This window comes from Poecilia mexicana, unplaced genomic scaffold (genome assembly GCF_051168715.1).
Source record: "Poecilia mexicana isolate PSO_F unplaced genomic scaffold, ASM5116871v1 scaffold_6, whole genome shotgun sequence".
NCBI classification, from domain to species: Eukaryota; Metazoa; Chordata; class Actinopteri; order Cyprinodontiformes; family Poeciliidae; genus Poecilia; species Poecilia mexicana.
Genome location: NW_028263375.1, coordinates 23,389,392 through 23,405,246, shown reverse-complemented (window position 1 = coordinate 23,405,246; position 15,855 = coordinate 23,389,392). Strand labels below are relative to the sequence as shown.

At 43.2% G+C, this 15,855-nt stretch overlaps 1 protein-coding gene across 1 annotated transcript; it reads left to right on the top strand.

The window, feature by feature from the left end:
* Nucleotides 1–434: 434 nt before the first annotated feature.
* LOC148158707 (A-type voltage-gated potassium channel KCND2-like) lies at nt 435–5,973 on the top strand. The gene is made up of 3 exons (XM_088006738.1): nt 435–1,546; nt 3,042–3,235; nt 5,837–5,973. Exons 1-3 carry the CDS (start codon nt 435–437, stop codon nt 5,971–5,973), a joined length of 1,443 nt encoding a protein of 480 aa, XP_087862864.1.
* Nucleotides 5,974–15,855: the final 9,882 nt, after the last annotated feature.

Below are 15,855 nucleotides of genomic sequence, written 5' to 3'. Positions count from 1 at the left end.
GGGATTGCAAATATTCTCTTCCGAGGATTAGTGTTTTATTGACCTCACCGCGGACGCAGATTAATGATGGAGCTTCTCTATGGTGGGTCTTTTACTTTTCTTGGATTTATTTCCAAAGGGAGACAGAGAGAGGAATTAAAATCCCGGTTATTGTTGGATGAAGATTTGGGAATCTAATTGATATTCTGCCGCAAAGAGTGGGCTTTAACACAACAGTTAGAGAAGACCGGGTAGGCTCGGTAGAAAACAAAATAAGTGATTGTTTTCTATTTTTTCCCTCTTTTTTTAAATATTCTGTTTCGCTGAGCTTCTCTCTCTATCTGCTCTTCCTCCTGCAGATGCAATCTATCTCTGAGCCCGTAGCACTGTGACAAGCGGAGAAGGGTCGTTTAAAAAGACAAAAAAAAACAACAAAAAAACCACTACAGGTCAGCATGGCAGCAGGTGTAGCGGCATGGCTTCCCTTCGCCAGAGCGGCGGCCATCGGGTGGATGCCCGTGGCGAGCACCCCGATGCCCATCCCTCCCCAGGACAAGAGGAAAGCCCAGGACGGACTCATCATCCTCAACGTGAGCGGCACCAAGTTCCAGACGTGGCGGACCACGCTGGAGAGGTACCCGGACACGTTGCTGGGGAGCACCGAGAGGGACTTCTTCTTCCACGAGGAGACCAGCGAGTACTTTTTCGACCGCGACCCCGACATCTTCAGGCACATCCTCAATTTCTATCGCACGGGCAAGCTGCACTACCCGCGCCAGGAGTGCATATCGGCGTACGACGAGGAGCTCGCCTTCTTCGGCATCATCCCCGAGATCATCGGGGACTGCTGCTACGAGGAGTACAAGGACCGGAGGCGCGAGAACGCGGAGCGGCTCCAGGACGACGAGGAGATGGACATGAACAACGACGTCGCGCCGGTGAATCTGACGTTCCGGGAGTATCTGTGGCGGGCTTTTGAAAACCCGCACACCAGCACCCTGGCGCTGGTGTTCTACTATGTGACGGGCTTCTTCATCGCCATCTCGGTGATGGCCAACGTGGTGGAGACGGTGCCGTGCGGAACTCTGCCCAACAGGTCCAAGGAGGTGTCCTGCGGGGACCGCTACGCGCTCGCCTTCTTCTGCTTGGACACGGCGTGCGTCATGATATTCACGGTCGAGTACCTGCTCCGCCTGATCGCCGCCCCCAGCCGCTGCAAGTTCATGAAGAGCGTGATGAGCGTCATCGACGTGGTGGCGATCATGCCGTACTACATCGGCCTGGTCATGACCGACAACGACCAGGTGAGCGGGGCGTTCGTCACGCTGAGGGTCTTCCGCGTCTTTCGGATTTTCAAGTTTTCCCGGCACTCCGCGGGGCTGCGCATCCTGGGCTACACCCTGAAGAGCTGCGCCTCCGAGCTGGGCTTCCTCCTCTTCTCCCTCACCATGGCCATCATTATATTCGCCACGGTCATGTTTTATGCAGAGAAAGGCTCCACAGCAACCAAGTTCACCAGCATCCCCGCAGCCTTTTGGTACACCATCGTCACCATGACAACACTGGGGTAGGTGGATATAACACAAGTTTCTGAAAGTTCCCCACCCCTCAAAGCTTTGCAGGATGCTTAGGTGAAATATTGTTATATAGATGTGCAGTGGTGATTCTTGCCTGAATGCCACCCAGAGGATAAGAGACTAGCCTATTTGGAAGGGGGGTTGTGGGGGGGGGGACTAAAAACTTTTTAGAAACATTAACAACCAAAAACATTGATCTGATCTGAACTATTTATATGTGTATGCATTGAAAGCTAGACGTATATTTTAACCATTTTTATGAGAATAGAGAGAATCTATCTTTTTTTCTCCATAAAGAGGTTTCACAAATCACAGTCTTCATCTCTATGCAGTGTGTCATAAATCCAGTCTAAGTCTGACCTTACTGTGATTGTCACCAAGGATTTAAAAGTTTTCGCTTTCCAAACCGTCCTGTTTCTACAGTTTAAAGCGTTATTAAGAGGATGCCACACAAGATCTTTGCCCACCTCTATGAAGCGTTGAGTAAAAACCACTCAACATGTTGCTGCACACTGCCTCTCCAGCTGGCTAAACGAAGAATGCTGCAGTTCAACTTAAAAGACCAATAAATCTGATATTTTAATGAGTGAAAAACAAACATTGCGTTACAAAGTGAACCGTTTTAAAAACTTCAGGATGTTGCAAGAGGCACGTTTGTTAGGCAGCCTCAGTTAAACGACCAGAATCAGTTTGTTATTCTTGTTTCTCTACAGAAAGTGACAAAAAGGTACGATATTCTGCACAACGAAAAAAGGTTTTGCCTTAGTGTACGTAACAAAACTTAAAAACAATTTTTTTTTTCTGAGAGCATATTTACAGCTGTACTGATCAGCTGTGTTATTCTATCATTTGAAATATTTGTTACTTTCCTGTTGCATACAAAAGCAATTACACCAGGTTGTGCATTTGGCTTTAACTTTTTATCCATTTTTACCAGACTGCTTCAGTGTACAGAATTATTTTTAATACTCTGACGGATTCAACAATGACTGGGAGTGAAAATAAGCAACAGAAAAACATAAAATAAAATACCCTCTGGGCCGTGACTCCCCGGGCAGAGAGCCATATCACCTATATTGAAGCCCTGCCAGTGCTTATTTAATAATTATCAATCAATCAGGTTTATTTGTATAGAACATTTCAGCAACGAGGCGTTTCAAAGTGCTTAACATCAGAAAATACAAAGTCATCAACAACTGAAACGCTGCATTTTGCCAAGAGCCGTATGATGATGCCACAAACTGAACTTGACTTCTTTTTCCATTTTCCGTTTGGAGGACAACGGGGTCAAAGACTGAGAGGAAAGTATTCAACCCCTAGTGAAATAGTCTCTTATTAAAGTAGGAAATGTTTTAATGTAAAATCCTCTACAAGTCTAAAATGGCGCCGCCACAAGATTATTAGAGATTATTAAACTGGTCACCAAAAACAAACAAAAAAAAAACCTTCTGAAGGCACCTTTACTGATTGGATATGCTGCCGCAGGTGTGCACTAGGACATATTAAAAAGTCCTTGAGCTATTCCCGGCCAATCACGGTGCTGCTGGCGGATCCGCCGCACACCGTCAATGAGACCGAACCCATCACCGTGGTGAAGGTCAAGCGTCGTCCCTGCCCGCTTTTGTCAAGGGTCTTCTGCGGATCGCTTGTAAAGCTCACCGCAACGGTTCAGGGTCCCCGTGAAAAATTATAGTACTAATAATAAAAAAGTAGATCTCGTGAAACCAAGAATGGAGACCGTCATAACCTAGCTGACAAAGACAGAAAAAAAAAAAAACTACCCAAATTCCCAGATCTAAAGAGCAGTAGGGATTAAAGCAAATGCAAACTTGTTGGTGATAAAGTGCACTCAGAGGAAGCCGCTCTCCTTTCCCCTCCTCCTCCTCTGCTCTCTGCCTCTCATTCATCCTCTCTCAGCTCATTTTCCTTTTCAGCGAGGTACAGTAAATATTTGAATGCTAATTTCATGCCCATGCACAATGTCAGCGGCTGCTATGTGCTGATGTAGCATAAAATAATTAAACACCGTTAAGACGATTACATCACATTAATTTGTATTGATGTGAGCACTCAAGTGCTCGGATCCTCGGTCCTGAGATTATCTTAATAATATCGCAGCCATTTTGGCCTATTATACTTATCGTTCGCTGCATGAGTGAGATATCTTTCCCAAGATGCTACCAAAAAAAAAAAAAAAAATCACCAGTTGCTTCTTTTCTTTTCACTAAGTTGACCAGAAATCACAATCAGACAATTGGAGATGTTGGAAGTACAGGCTACCAGCTGCCTTTTCACCCACTGCTGCAGAACTGAGCGCAACCCCCCCCCACTCCCCACTCTCCACTCCCCTCCACATCTTCCATCCCCCTACCCACTCCATCTCACTCCTGCTGCTGCTGATGACACAGAAACGAGGTCCTGTTGAAATAACGCGCTCATCTCAAAGTCCCCCCACATCACAAATCAAACATGCAAAACAAATTCCCAGCAATTGTGTGCATTTATCCCCGCACCGCGCTCAACACTGAGCGTGAACAAGTGTCCGCGTGGCAGGAATATCCCAAACGTGACAGGTTTTTGGCTTATTTTTGTTTGTTTGTTTTCCAGGGCTGAATACCAAAATCCCTGCACCTTCTCTCATTTCCCCACCCCCCTCACCCACCCCACGTCTTCACACCTGCATTGACGCAGCTCCGCGTCTCTCTCTCTCTCTCTCTCTCTCGGTTCCGCAGGAAGCCTGTGTGGTTTTTAAATATTACTGCCATCATTCAAGGTGTTCTCTGTCTCACCGGCTTCCTCCTATGCGCTCCTATTATGTGGGTGACACTGAGTTAGTGGACGTACTGTCCTCTTAATGGCACATACAAATCTTCTCTCTGCTCTCACTCAATACCAGTCAGACTACAACTCACCCTCCTTAAATGACCAGTGAGCACATAATTAGTAATATGCTCGGTCCACCGTCTGTGGCTCGGCATTGTGCCGGACATGCCCTTCATTTAGATTCAAAGCACAGATGAAAGATGAGTTGTGCAAGAGGCTACATTATTTATTTTACGGTGGGCGCAGCGAAGATATTCACCGGGGTTCGGCTCGGAGTTCTCTCCTCCTTTGTGCTGCTCGAGATGGATTTGAAAGAGATGTTTTGTGCGCTGGAACAAAACTGAGATGTCCTTGGTAATGGGGACGTCTCTGTCACTCCATTGTGAGCCGTGACAGCCGGCTGACGGATCTGCAACATGAACTCGAGCTTTCCAGTTGGTGCAAAATGCTGCATAGTGGACCACCGCTGGAGCAGCCTGAATGAGCGTCGCTTGAAAAACAAAGTGGGGCCTCTTCTCTGGCGCGATCGTTTCCTGAGGCACGTTTGCGGTAAAACGAAACGTATGCAGGCGCGTCCCAGTATATTGGAACATAATCGAGCCGAATCCTTTTTCGGTGACTCGATTTAAAAAGCGAAAGTCACGCTAGGGCTGCGACTAATGATTGCTTTAGTTATTGATGAATCTGTCGATTATTCTGATGATTAATCGGATAAAAAGTTGGCAGCTTTTTCATTGAACCACTTAAAAACACACAAAATACAAATTTTATTGCCTAAAATGCAACATATTAGCATTCCTTAAGTGAGCACTTGCTCATTTGTAGCGAAGAATGTATCTACAGGTTCAAAAAACAAAAATTTGTAAGACAATCTTGTGAAACGCTCAGCCCTTTCCGCTCGACTCCACATGAACACAGTCTGGGGATAATCTGTTGATTAATTTATCAATTAACCAATCTTAAAATCAATACGTGCGTGTTTGTTGTACAGTTTTGCTTTAATTGCTGCTCTGAATATGTCGTTCTTTCGGCACATGGCCTCTTTTTGAATCTGAGTACTCCAGTTAACAATTAATCGAATACTAAATTAGTTCACGATTAATCCAATTAATCACTTCCGCCACAAAGCCGTATTATGTACACTCATTACGCACACTGTGATTTATAAATAAAGATTAAAAACACACACAAAAAATTTTTAATCAGAAAAGTCTAATTAGAATTTGCACATAAGACCGATGAAAAACATCAACCTCCTGAAAATGATGTGTTGTCAGTGTCCAGCCAGCTCCCAGTCAAGGCTACTTTTACATGAGTTACTGCGTCAATGCAGAGTGGCATGGAGGAAATCAGCCTGCGCCTCTGTCGAGGTTTTAAGGAAGCCCAAGTTGCTTTATTAGCAGCCTTCAGCTGCTGGTGCTGTTGTTTTTTATCTTTGTTTTGACAATGTGCCGTAGATTCTGTTTGGACTGTAAATCACAGTGATAGCACGGTCATTAAGCAAGGTAATGAGCAAACAGCCTATCAAACGGAGGACAACTGCATTGAGGACTGCAGCCTTTTCCTGCAGTACATCTATCTGCTCTACCACTAAGCCATGTAGTGCCCTTCTCCCTTGGTCAATCTATTTCTGGCTACTATTGCAGCATAAACACTAAAGAAGATCCCAAGCAAATCAGAGAAAATGTTTTAGAAAAGTACAAGTCAGGGGATGGGTAAAAAAAAAAACTCAAATATATTCTGGAGTTCAACTAAATCCATCATCAAGAAATGCGAGGAATATGGCCCATTAAAGTAAATTTGACAAGATTAGAGAGTACAGGAATGACTGTGCTGAAAGGAATTAACATTTATTTTCCAGCAAGACAACGACGCGGAGCATCCAGCTAAAGCTGCACAGACATGGTTTCAAGACAACAAGGTGGATGTTCTTTGGTGGTCTAGTCAAAGCCCATAGAGAATTGGTGCATTTACTTCAAACAGCTTCTTCAACCTGACAGAGCTTGAACAGATTAGCAGGGAGAATGGGGGAAAACTGCAGGCTGTGACTGCGTTCAAAGACACAGGCACTGTATGCCGACGTTGAATGGGGGAGATATTTACGCCGTCACTTATTTGATGTGTCAGTTTTCAGTTTGTCATTAAAAGTTTTTTTTTTTTTACATCTTTTTTGTCAAAAACGCCAAATTTTGTTGATCATAATTGATTGCAAAAACCGATAAAAATGGCGAAGCATCCAAGGAGTTCATTACGTTTTGTAGGCAGGGCATAGTACAGCTTCAAGTTTTAGCAACATACGACAGAAATGCGGTGACTTTTCAGTGATTTTCTAATTTATTAAGATGCACCTGAACCATATAACCTGTAGAGCTGAATTAATTATCTGTATAGAAAAAACAGATTGAGAGAATATGCTGCACTCTCCTCCAGCAAGCAAAGGAAATGAGGTGTTTTGGTGCTTTGTTTCAGAGTCCAGGATGCAGAAAAACATCTAGCAAATAGCTATTTAGACTGATACGAATGAGTTGGTCTTTTCATTTAGCTGCGAGTAAGCTTTCTAAAGACTATCAGCGGCACCAGTGACTGAAACCTGCACTCGAAGGCGAAGCGTTTAGATTTCTTCTCTTCCTTTCCGAAGGCTGTTTCGTGCCAGCACGGTTATCGTGATGCATTTCCCCCTATGTATATTTTCAATTTCCCATTTCTCCCACCCCATGGAAGCAAAGACAGTGGCGGGCATTCTCTCCCCTGCTGATGGCCCATTGATTGTGCTTAAGCAGACGTGCAGACATTGGGAGAGGAGAGCGGGGGGCTCCTGCTCTGAGGCACTTGGCAGGCAGCCTGAATGAAAAGGGAAGGGTGCCTGGAGACCAGTGGAGAATCAATAGCTCTGTGCAGCTGCATGTCATGCCTCTGTGTGTCTTCTGCTCTATGCCACCAAACACAGGACAAGACCCACTTATCCTACCCTATTTATCGAGCCTAATCTCCGCGGCCGCTTTTTGGATACCCAACAAAGAGGAATGTGCCTCTGTCGAAACGGATCTGCGCCGATTTTCAAGCATAACGCTTGACTGGGTGCAGAATAGGAGATTTGTATCTGTGGTGTTTTGCTTTGCGGCGCCCTTTGAAAAAGCCGTGCTAAAGCTTCATCGCCATCGTCGTCATCGTCGTGACGTAGTTTTACACCGGCTGTTTGGATCCCAATCTAAAGACATGGGAGCGTATTAGGCTGGAATCAGATGTTGCGGCGTTTTCATGCTCTTATTTTCCCTGGATGATCCGTGCGGTCAGGGCGAATTAGCTGCAAAGGGAGTTTTCGGTGCTTCAGATCTTTTTAAGTGATTTAAGGTGTAATGGAGTGCACTGCTGAGAGCAGCTGTGAAAACGGCGGAAGTCAAGCGCAACCCACAGGGGAGGAGGACTGGGAGGACGGGGTTTATTCTGGAACATCGGCACGCTCGTTCCTCTGGAACCACACAAACATCGCCGCTGATAGACACGAGAGGTCTCAGCTTCTGACAAGAACATGTTTGTTTCAAACACACTCAAACACACACACACACACACACACACACGCACACACACACACACACACACACACACACACACGCACTGAGACACTGACACGGTTTATCTACCCCTCTCTGTCTCACATCTGCTTACTCTGAAAACGGGGAAATCTCGACAATGCCCTGATTTATTTATTTTTTTAATGAAGTTCGTGTTATGCTTTTTTTTTTTTTTAATTGCAGTTGATTGCTGTGAACAAATGTTTATTTCTGTTTATGGAAAAGTAGAACATGGAGTCTAGAAATCTTTCCTGTAATGATCGTTAAACACTGCTACCACACTACGTCTATAATGTCTGCCAAAAGTTCACATCCTCTCATAATGAAATTAAACGGGATGTTAATTTTAACCTTTCAGTGATGCATTTGAAAAGTTCTTCCATTATGGGGTGATGATACAACAAATTACTTCAAGGAATGTTTAGAACAAGATAGGGCTGTTGTAAACGAAAATTTTAGTAATCGAGTAATCTATCGATTATTCTTACGATTAATCGAGTAATCGGATAAAAAAAATATAAAATGAAATATTGGTAAATCTGGCATAATACCGGTGTTACTATCAGATATCAATATCAGTCCAATTTTTCATATTTGAGCATCCCTAACAGTTGCTTTTTTGTAGTTTAGAAAACTAACCTGTAACAATAATAGCTCACTTTCTAAGTTAACCAGAAGAAAAGTTATAGAAAAATCTGAAATTATATTGAATTTAATAACAAAGAGGCAGGCTCAGAAATATGCTTATAAAAAATGTCTACAATCCAGCTTTTAGTTTAATCTTCAGTGAGTTTAATAGATTAATTAAACTCACCTTGCCACCTAACCTGTCACGCTTTGGGTTTGAAAATACGGGAAATGCCGCCTGGAGTGGGAGGAGAGGGCGAATGAACGAACATGGGGTGGAGGGGAGGAAATAGACCAGCGGACTGACGAACCGTTAGACCGGGGGACGAACACGGGGGGAAGCAATACGGGACATTTACGACACCTTCACTGGTCACACTCAGAAACTCATCTACCAGCCATGTACGATGCGCTCCGTCACCCGTTTCTTCAGACCGGGATATGAAATTTATTGTGCGGTTCGTCGGTAAAGCTACATTTCCACGGTAAGCATCAGCTACTCAGCCGCCCGCCCTGTTCAGGCTATCCGCTCACCTCAGCGCTCTTCCCGCCGTTCGCTTTCAACCAGCAGCCCCGGAGGAGAAATGCTGCCGTACTCCAGGCATTCCCCAGTCATTTTAAGGATGCTTATTGGTTCCCCAAAAACGATAAAAAGTCGGGCATTATCATCAATCAATAAAATCCCCACGGGCCAATCTTGAAGATTGGACTTTATGCCGCTGAGACTTAGCTTTTGTCAACAACTCAGGCGGAAGTGAGAGCTCCGCGCAACGCAAATGAAGTCCCGGCCGGAACACGGTGCGCTAACTAATAAAACATAAATTAACGAAGCTTCGAGGCAGGTCAATTTTCCTCGAGGAATTTTAGTAATCGAGGTACTCGAATCATTCGAGGAATCGTTTCAGCCGTAGAACAAGATCTTGGTAGTCAGATTTCAAATTCCTTGTAGATTTTCTCTGACCCACGCACACACCACCACTAAGACCTGGATAAATGTTTCTAGAAGACGGATGTCTACGACATACTTTTGTAGACATCTGGCATTATCACTGTTACGGTGCGTTCACACCAAACGCGTTTTGAGCACCAGGTGCGTCTGGCTTGCATTCAAAGTCTAAGTGGAGCGTCGGGTGCGTCAAATGCTCCAAACCGTTCAAATTGCGTCGCGCTCAAAATGTGCTGCACCATTACATGCTTGATCACTTGGCAACCAATTGGCATTTGGTTGATCTTATTCGTTGGTTTCCTGGCGAGAACCAGGCTTTGAGGCAAAGTCCTTTTTTTTTTTCTTTTTTTTTAACAGATTTGAGGTTGAGGTGATTGCAGAAGGTGAATACTTGCCTGATTTGTCAATACCAAAACCAGTTTTGATGAGATTTGGACTACTGTCCTGCTGAAACCATCAATTGTACCCGACTTTGAACCATCTGTTAGATTGAATTTGATAGCTTGGCTCTCAATACAGTACTCTTAGGTCTGAATGCATCAGCTTGAATCATTGAAACATTTTTTCCTGCCACTGGGGACAAATCTGTGTCTCCTCAAACAAAAAAGAAACTACTTTTTTTTTTTAAAACATCTGAGCCATTTCCTTTAATCCGATGGTGGCGTTTGGGGTACAGATGACTGCAGCCTGGACACAGCTGGAGAAGGAGACCAAACACACATCAAAGTTGACTTTGGGGTTTGTGGAAAATGAATGGAATAGTGAAGTAGGACCGCTTCTTTCTTCCTCTTCCCCTCAAATCCGAACTAGACGGTTGAAATTCGAACACCGCTGGGTATTCCATCTTAGATAGTGGTCTTAATCTCAACCACATGGAGAAGTTTTGGTCTACTTATAAGTCAGACTTGTGCTAGAACATCAACCACTTTAAATTAAGTTTTGATGAGAAGCGAGAGGAAATATCAAACTGGAAGTGAGAGAATGCCAGATAAATGCTGAATTTGTCTTTTAAATTGATTGGAGATATTTGCTGTATAATGATTTCACTGAAAGCGTAACACTTAACATAAATTATCATAAAAAAATAAATTAATTAATATTACGTTCATGCTAATGACTAAACTTCTGTGGAAGGAGTCAGATCCAGCTCTGCAGAGATGACACGAGCACACTGCCATAAAATGAGATTAGGCAGATGTTTGTATAAGATTCTTATGGAACGATGTCTTTGAGGGGATATTTTTTTTAGATGTGGTTGGATGCAGCAGTTTTAGCAATCAGTGTCTTATCGGCAGAAAACAGCAGCATGAACTGCCTCAGTTCAACAGAATCAGCTCGAGTTTCTCACAGGACAGTTAAGATGGTCCAAAGCAGATATTCTTCATCTCACAAGAACTCCTTCGCAGAATTTTGATCCATTAATTATCCACTGCTCTGCTGTTTCTTCTTCTCACGATAGTAAGGTAAATGGACTCCATCACAATAAGCTAGCTGATACAATAATAATACGGTTTTTAAAAGAAAGTAAAGCGTCACAGAAGGTTAATAATGTATTTTCATGCTGCATTACTCTTCCATCTGACAGGCATGCTTTGGAAAAGTATCTAACAGGGGGAAACTAGAGGGCCTTTCGCGAACCACGTCAATTTTAATTGTAAATAATTTGTTACAGAAATCTGTGTCTAGGCTCTAAAATCGCTGTATATCTGTCCAATCTGACTGAACTTGAAGTATTTTTCAAAGAAATATGGGTAAAATATTAATTATCTAGATATTTAAAGCAGGGAGACGTACCCTCAGCAACATGCAATTCAGTGGATGGTTGGTTCTTTTGCAAAATAAAATAAAAATAAAAAAATCCATGCATTATTTTCATTGTAATTCACTATTATGGATTATTTTATGTTGGTGTGTGATGACTGCACAATAAAATACACTGAAGTTTGTGACAAAAATAGAGAAAACTCAAGGGGCGCTGTACTAGTGGTGAAACAACTCAAGTGTTTTAAAGGGATCCACAACTAGTTGAACACGTTGCCCTAAATATGTTGTCATTTTCCTATTTACATTAAAAGTTGTTTGTATACATAAAAACACTTAATTACTTCAGAAATTTTATATCTTAGGTGTTTCACCTTCGGAGATCACAGTGTTTTTCACTGATGCAATGCATGCTGGGCCGACGACATGGATAGGTTACACAGGACTCAAAGCTATAAGTCAAACAAGAAGTCAAGGTCATGAAGGCTGACGAAGAAAGCCAACAAAACGTCTGGATCGAGACAAACTGTCTCAAAGTTTTCATACGCCAGACATCTGCTGAACAAACTAATGTGATTGGCTTGTGATCTGTTAGCTGGAGCTAGCATTGACAGCAAAAGCGAACACGAATTGAAATCCAATAGGAAAATAACGAACTTAAAGTGGCAGCGTAGCGTCTTTTTGTCTTCGCTTCACACCATTCTAACATGTTTGAGAAAATCTCGTGGTCTCGATGCTTACTGTAAACAGCTTCACTTAAAAACCAGAGCTCTAAGAAGCAGCAGCTGCACAAACGCTAACATTTTCAGCCGAATCTCTCCTCTTCACCCTTTTGGTCCTCCTCATTTTCGTTTCCCCTCGTCGTTTCTGCGTCTCCTTCTACTTCAGTGTGCTCTGGTCCAATCTGACAGAAGTGAAACTTACTTATTACTTTTCTGGCAGGACGGAGCTTACATTGCCTACCCAGAATGCATTGCAGTGTAAACAACATGGCCTACGGTATGTTTACTGTGTTGTTTTGGCATCTCAAATAAAGTCTGTTGTTTCAACTGATCGCGGCTCCCTTTAAGCTGCATACGCAGATAACACTCTTGTAAATGAATGAAAAGTTACTTTAAGATAATTTTTCCACTATGAGGTACATTACCTCTTGAATATCTCAAGAGGTAATGTTGGTTATGAAGCTTTTTTCATAACCAAGCTTCGGGTTTCTCTTTAGGACTTTTCATGATTCCTCCATTGTCTCTGACAAGCCATTGAAAACAGCTCAATCCTGCAAGAACAGCGTGACAGAATTATTATTTTTTTTGTGGATCCTTTAAAGCCTTATACCTTAAAACATGATACTAAACCTCGTCCTAGACATAGATGTTAAAAATCTACAGCAGTTAAAGCAATCAAACTTAAGGAACTAAAGTAGTTCTAATTTGGTTTTAATTCTGAACTCACACTTTTCTCTTCTACACCTTAAAAAAAAAACGTGATTTATTTCCACTTCTATTTACTTTAAATTCAGGGACTTGGCATCATATTTATCACACCTCCCACTACACATTACTATTTATGAAGGGACAATAAAACGGTGCAGTTTCAATGTCACTTTTAATTAACATGCAATTTTTTTTTTTTCAGCGTAGCGATAATGTAAAAAAAAGGACCAATCACTTGTTGTGGCACCGAGCAAGCGTGCTATCCTGCGTCGCGACGCTTGCACATTGCACTCATCAGAAGGCGAATTTATCGCCGCGTCGTCAGTGCTGCAGCCCCACCCACCGAATCCAACTTGAAAGGCTTGACGAGCGGGGCCCAATAAAACGCTCAGGATAGGATTTATAAGGCAGAAGGAAGCAAGGTTAACACACACAAGGGTCACTGTAGGGCCCATAAACCACCAGAAGTATAACCATTATCATGCTTGCCAGTTTTGACACCTCAGCCTCGCGGCATTCAAAGCAAGCACACGACGCGGCGCCCTGACGTGGCGGTTCGGCGCGGTGCGCAGCGCAGCTTTTTGAAGTCCAAACTCTTCAGCACATGTCAAATCTAATTGAAATGTACAGGAACAATCTGGAGGGCCTTTGACTGTTTCTGTGCCCAAGAGATAACAAATGCATTCTTGATTTAGTCCTCTCGTGATTGGGTAAGTTAGCACGCCTCTGGCAGACGAAGCAGAGGATTTTCACTCTCTCTCTCTCTCTCTCTCTTTTTTTTTCTGTTTTCTTTTGCGCAGAGCACGACAGTCGGTGAGAACATTTGGTGCGTTTGATTATGGAGTGAGATGGGTGTTATTTTCATGTTCAGAGGAATACATTACACCAGTTGGCATTGTGTGTACTGTGCACATTATGAAAATCAGCAAACCATTATGAGAGATGCGACGAACCGCGGTGTAAAACACAAGTGGTTAATGTGAGAAGTGTAGGCTGCCATTCGCCTGTAGGCTCACCCCCCCCCCTTAACACACACACACACACACACACACACACACACACACACACACACACACACCCTCCTTTCAATTCGGAACAAGGTGTTTTATTGGGGAGGAGAGAGGGAACGCTAATGCGAGGCTGCTATAATGGTCCTGAAGTGACAGGTGACTTAATGAGAGGAACCAGGCACTGAAATGTGTTCTGTACACACTCCTTTTCTGCCCATGCAAATGACTGCAAAATGGAGGAGCGAGAGCGAGGGGCGGAAATAGGGAACGTCCTCAAAGGAGATTAAGATCATTGTTAGAGACGGAATCAGCGAAAAGACACAGATCTTATGGTTGTTGTTTTTTTTCCTGCTAAACAGAAAAGCGAGAGTCCCTGCATTTCTTCAATCTCCTTTGTTAGCACTAACAGTTTCACACAAGCAGCCAGGGATTTAAAGGGCTGTTATGGATGCGTGAGCTGAATTATTAACATTTTATGGAGTCATATGTTACAGCTTTATTACATACGTCTTTAAATGTTTTCATGCAGAGTCTTTATAGATGCCAGGCCACCGTCTTCGTGAAAGAGAGAGTCAAGGTGGGAGGGTTTCAGGGAGGGACCCGAGGTAAATGCTCAGGGCAGCGATGCAGCGCCTTGCATCAGGCCTTAGTATCGTACAGACCACAGGTCACATCCAACCCTACACCGACACTCATCCAGCCTACATTAAACATGCAGTGAATGTTCTGATTGTTGCTCTTATTTTGAAAACCCTGCTTTTATTTAAAAGGGTAGCGAGTTTCATTTCCTGTTCTTGAGACTGCATAAGCTCTGTTTAGCCTCTTGCAGCCCCCAGTTGTAAGCACTGAGACTTTAGTTTCACGCCGATTTTTGTGATTTGAGCCCAAAACATCGGAAATATCTGGATGGAATAATTGAAATGTAGCACAATGGAAATCAACGTCTTCTGTAGCCTTTCTAATGCTCCACACAGCTGAAACAGGTTTTCTGCAGGCTCAGAAAATCCATCTAGCAAAATCAATCTAAGGCCTTAATTAATTTTTTTTTTTATGTCCAGATTGCCCATACAAGTTCTCCGATTACATTCACATAAGTTTTAGATTGTTCATTTGGTAATTTATTTATTATTTCCATTAACATTTCTTTTAACTTAAAAGAAATGCAAACCGACGCCTGATCGGGTAGATAGAGGAGAAACCTCTGCAAGCCAACACCAGATCCCCTGTAGTTAAATCACAATAAGGCCGAGGAGCAATCGGTGGAAATCTTGATCTACACTGAGTGGGAGAGATGCAGCATTAGAAAACTGATTTATTTTAGTTTGTCAACTTGTATTTCCAAACCAGATTGTTTTGCACAAAGGAGGAGGCATCCCTGGTGGCAGTCATCCGTACCTAGACGCTTGCTCTCACGAAGCGACGCCTATTTCCACAAAGCTCCTCTGTGGAGCTGCACTCTCCACTCGAGCTTTTGCCCCACTGAGCGCCCCTCGTCCCCACTCCTCCAGACTAGCGGCAGCAGCAGTTAGCAAACAGCTGGTGGAACTGCACATCTACATCCAGCCCAACGTTCCTAAGAATGTTTGTAAACGACGTTGTGGAGAAGCAGGACTGTTGGAAAGGGCAGGAGTTTCTTAAAGAGACAGAGGCCAGTTTCAAAGCATCAAATTCTGAGGTCAGATTTATCTTTTATTTTTCATATAGGATTTTCAGTGAAATATTAACTTGACTGTGTTATAAGTGGCATTATGTGTCTGGAAATTACGTAATACATCCACCCTCCCCCTTTGAATTACCATAAATTCAACTTCTGGCTCGGCTCACTCTTAGCACATATGCAAGTACGCTGGCACTAAAATGTACCTGGAATAAACCTTATACATGAATTGCTCAGAACCTGGGCAGTAATCTGGTGCTTTCATTTCGTCGCTTGACAAAAAAAAAAAAAAAGAAAAAAGATTATCAAAGCTTTCCGGGCTAAATTTGCATCAAAAATGCAGCAAAACCAATCAAAAGCACCGTCTGAAACAGGCCACACCTGCATTTCACAGTGTTTAACAATCATCTTGCATAAATAATAAACCAGCTACGGTTCAGCAGAGCAAAAGCAGTAGCGCAGGCAACACACAC

Excerpts from the sequence above, each read along its gene's own strand:
- LOC148158707 (XM_088006738.1), top strand. The coding sequence starts at position 435 with ATGGCAGCAGGTGTAGCGGCATGGCTTCCCTTCGCCAGAGCGGCGGCC. Across the intron at positions 1,547-3,041 it reads GTCACCATGACAACACTGGG|GTGTGCACTAGGACATATTA; the intron begins GTAGGTGGATAT and ends ATGCTGCCGCAG. Across the intron at positions 3,236-5,836 it reads CGCAACGGTTCAGGGTCCCC|ATTCTGTTTGGACTGTAAAT; the intron begins GTGAAAAATTAT and ends AATGTGCCGTAG.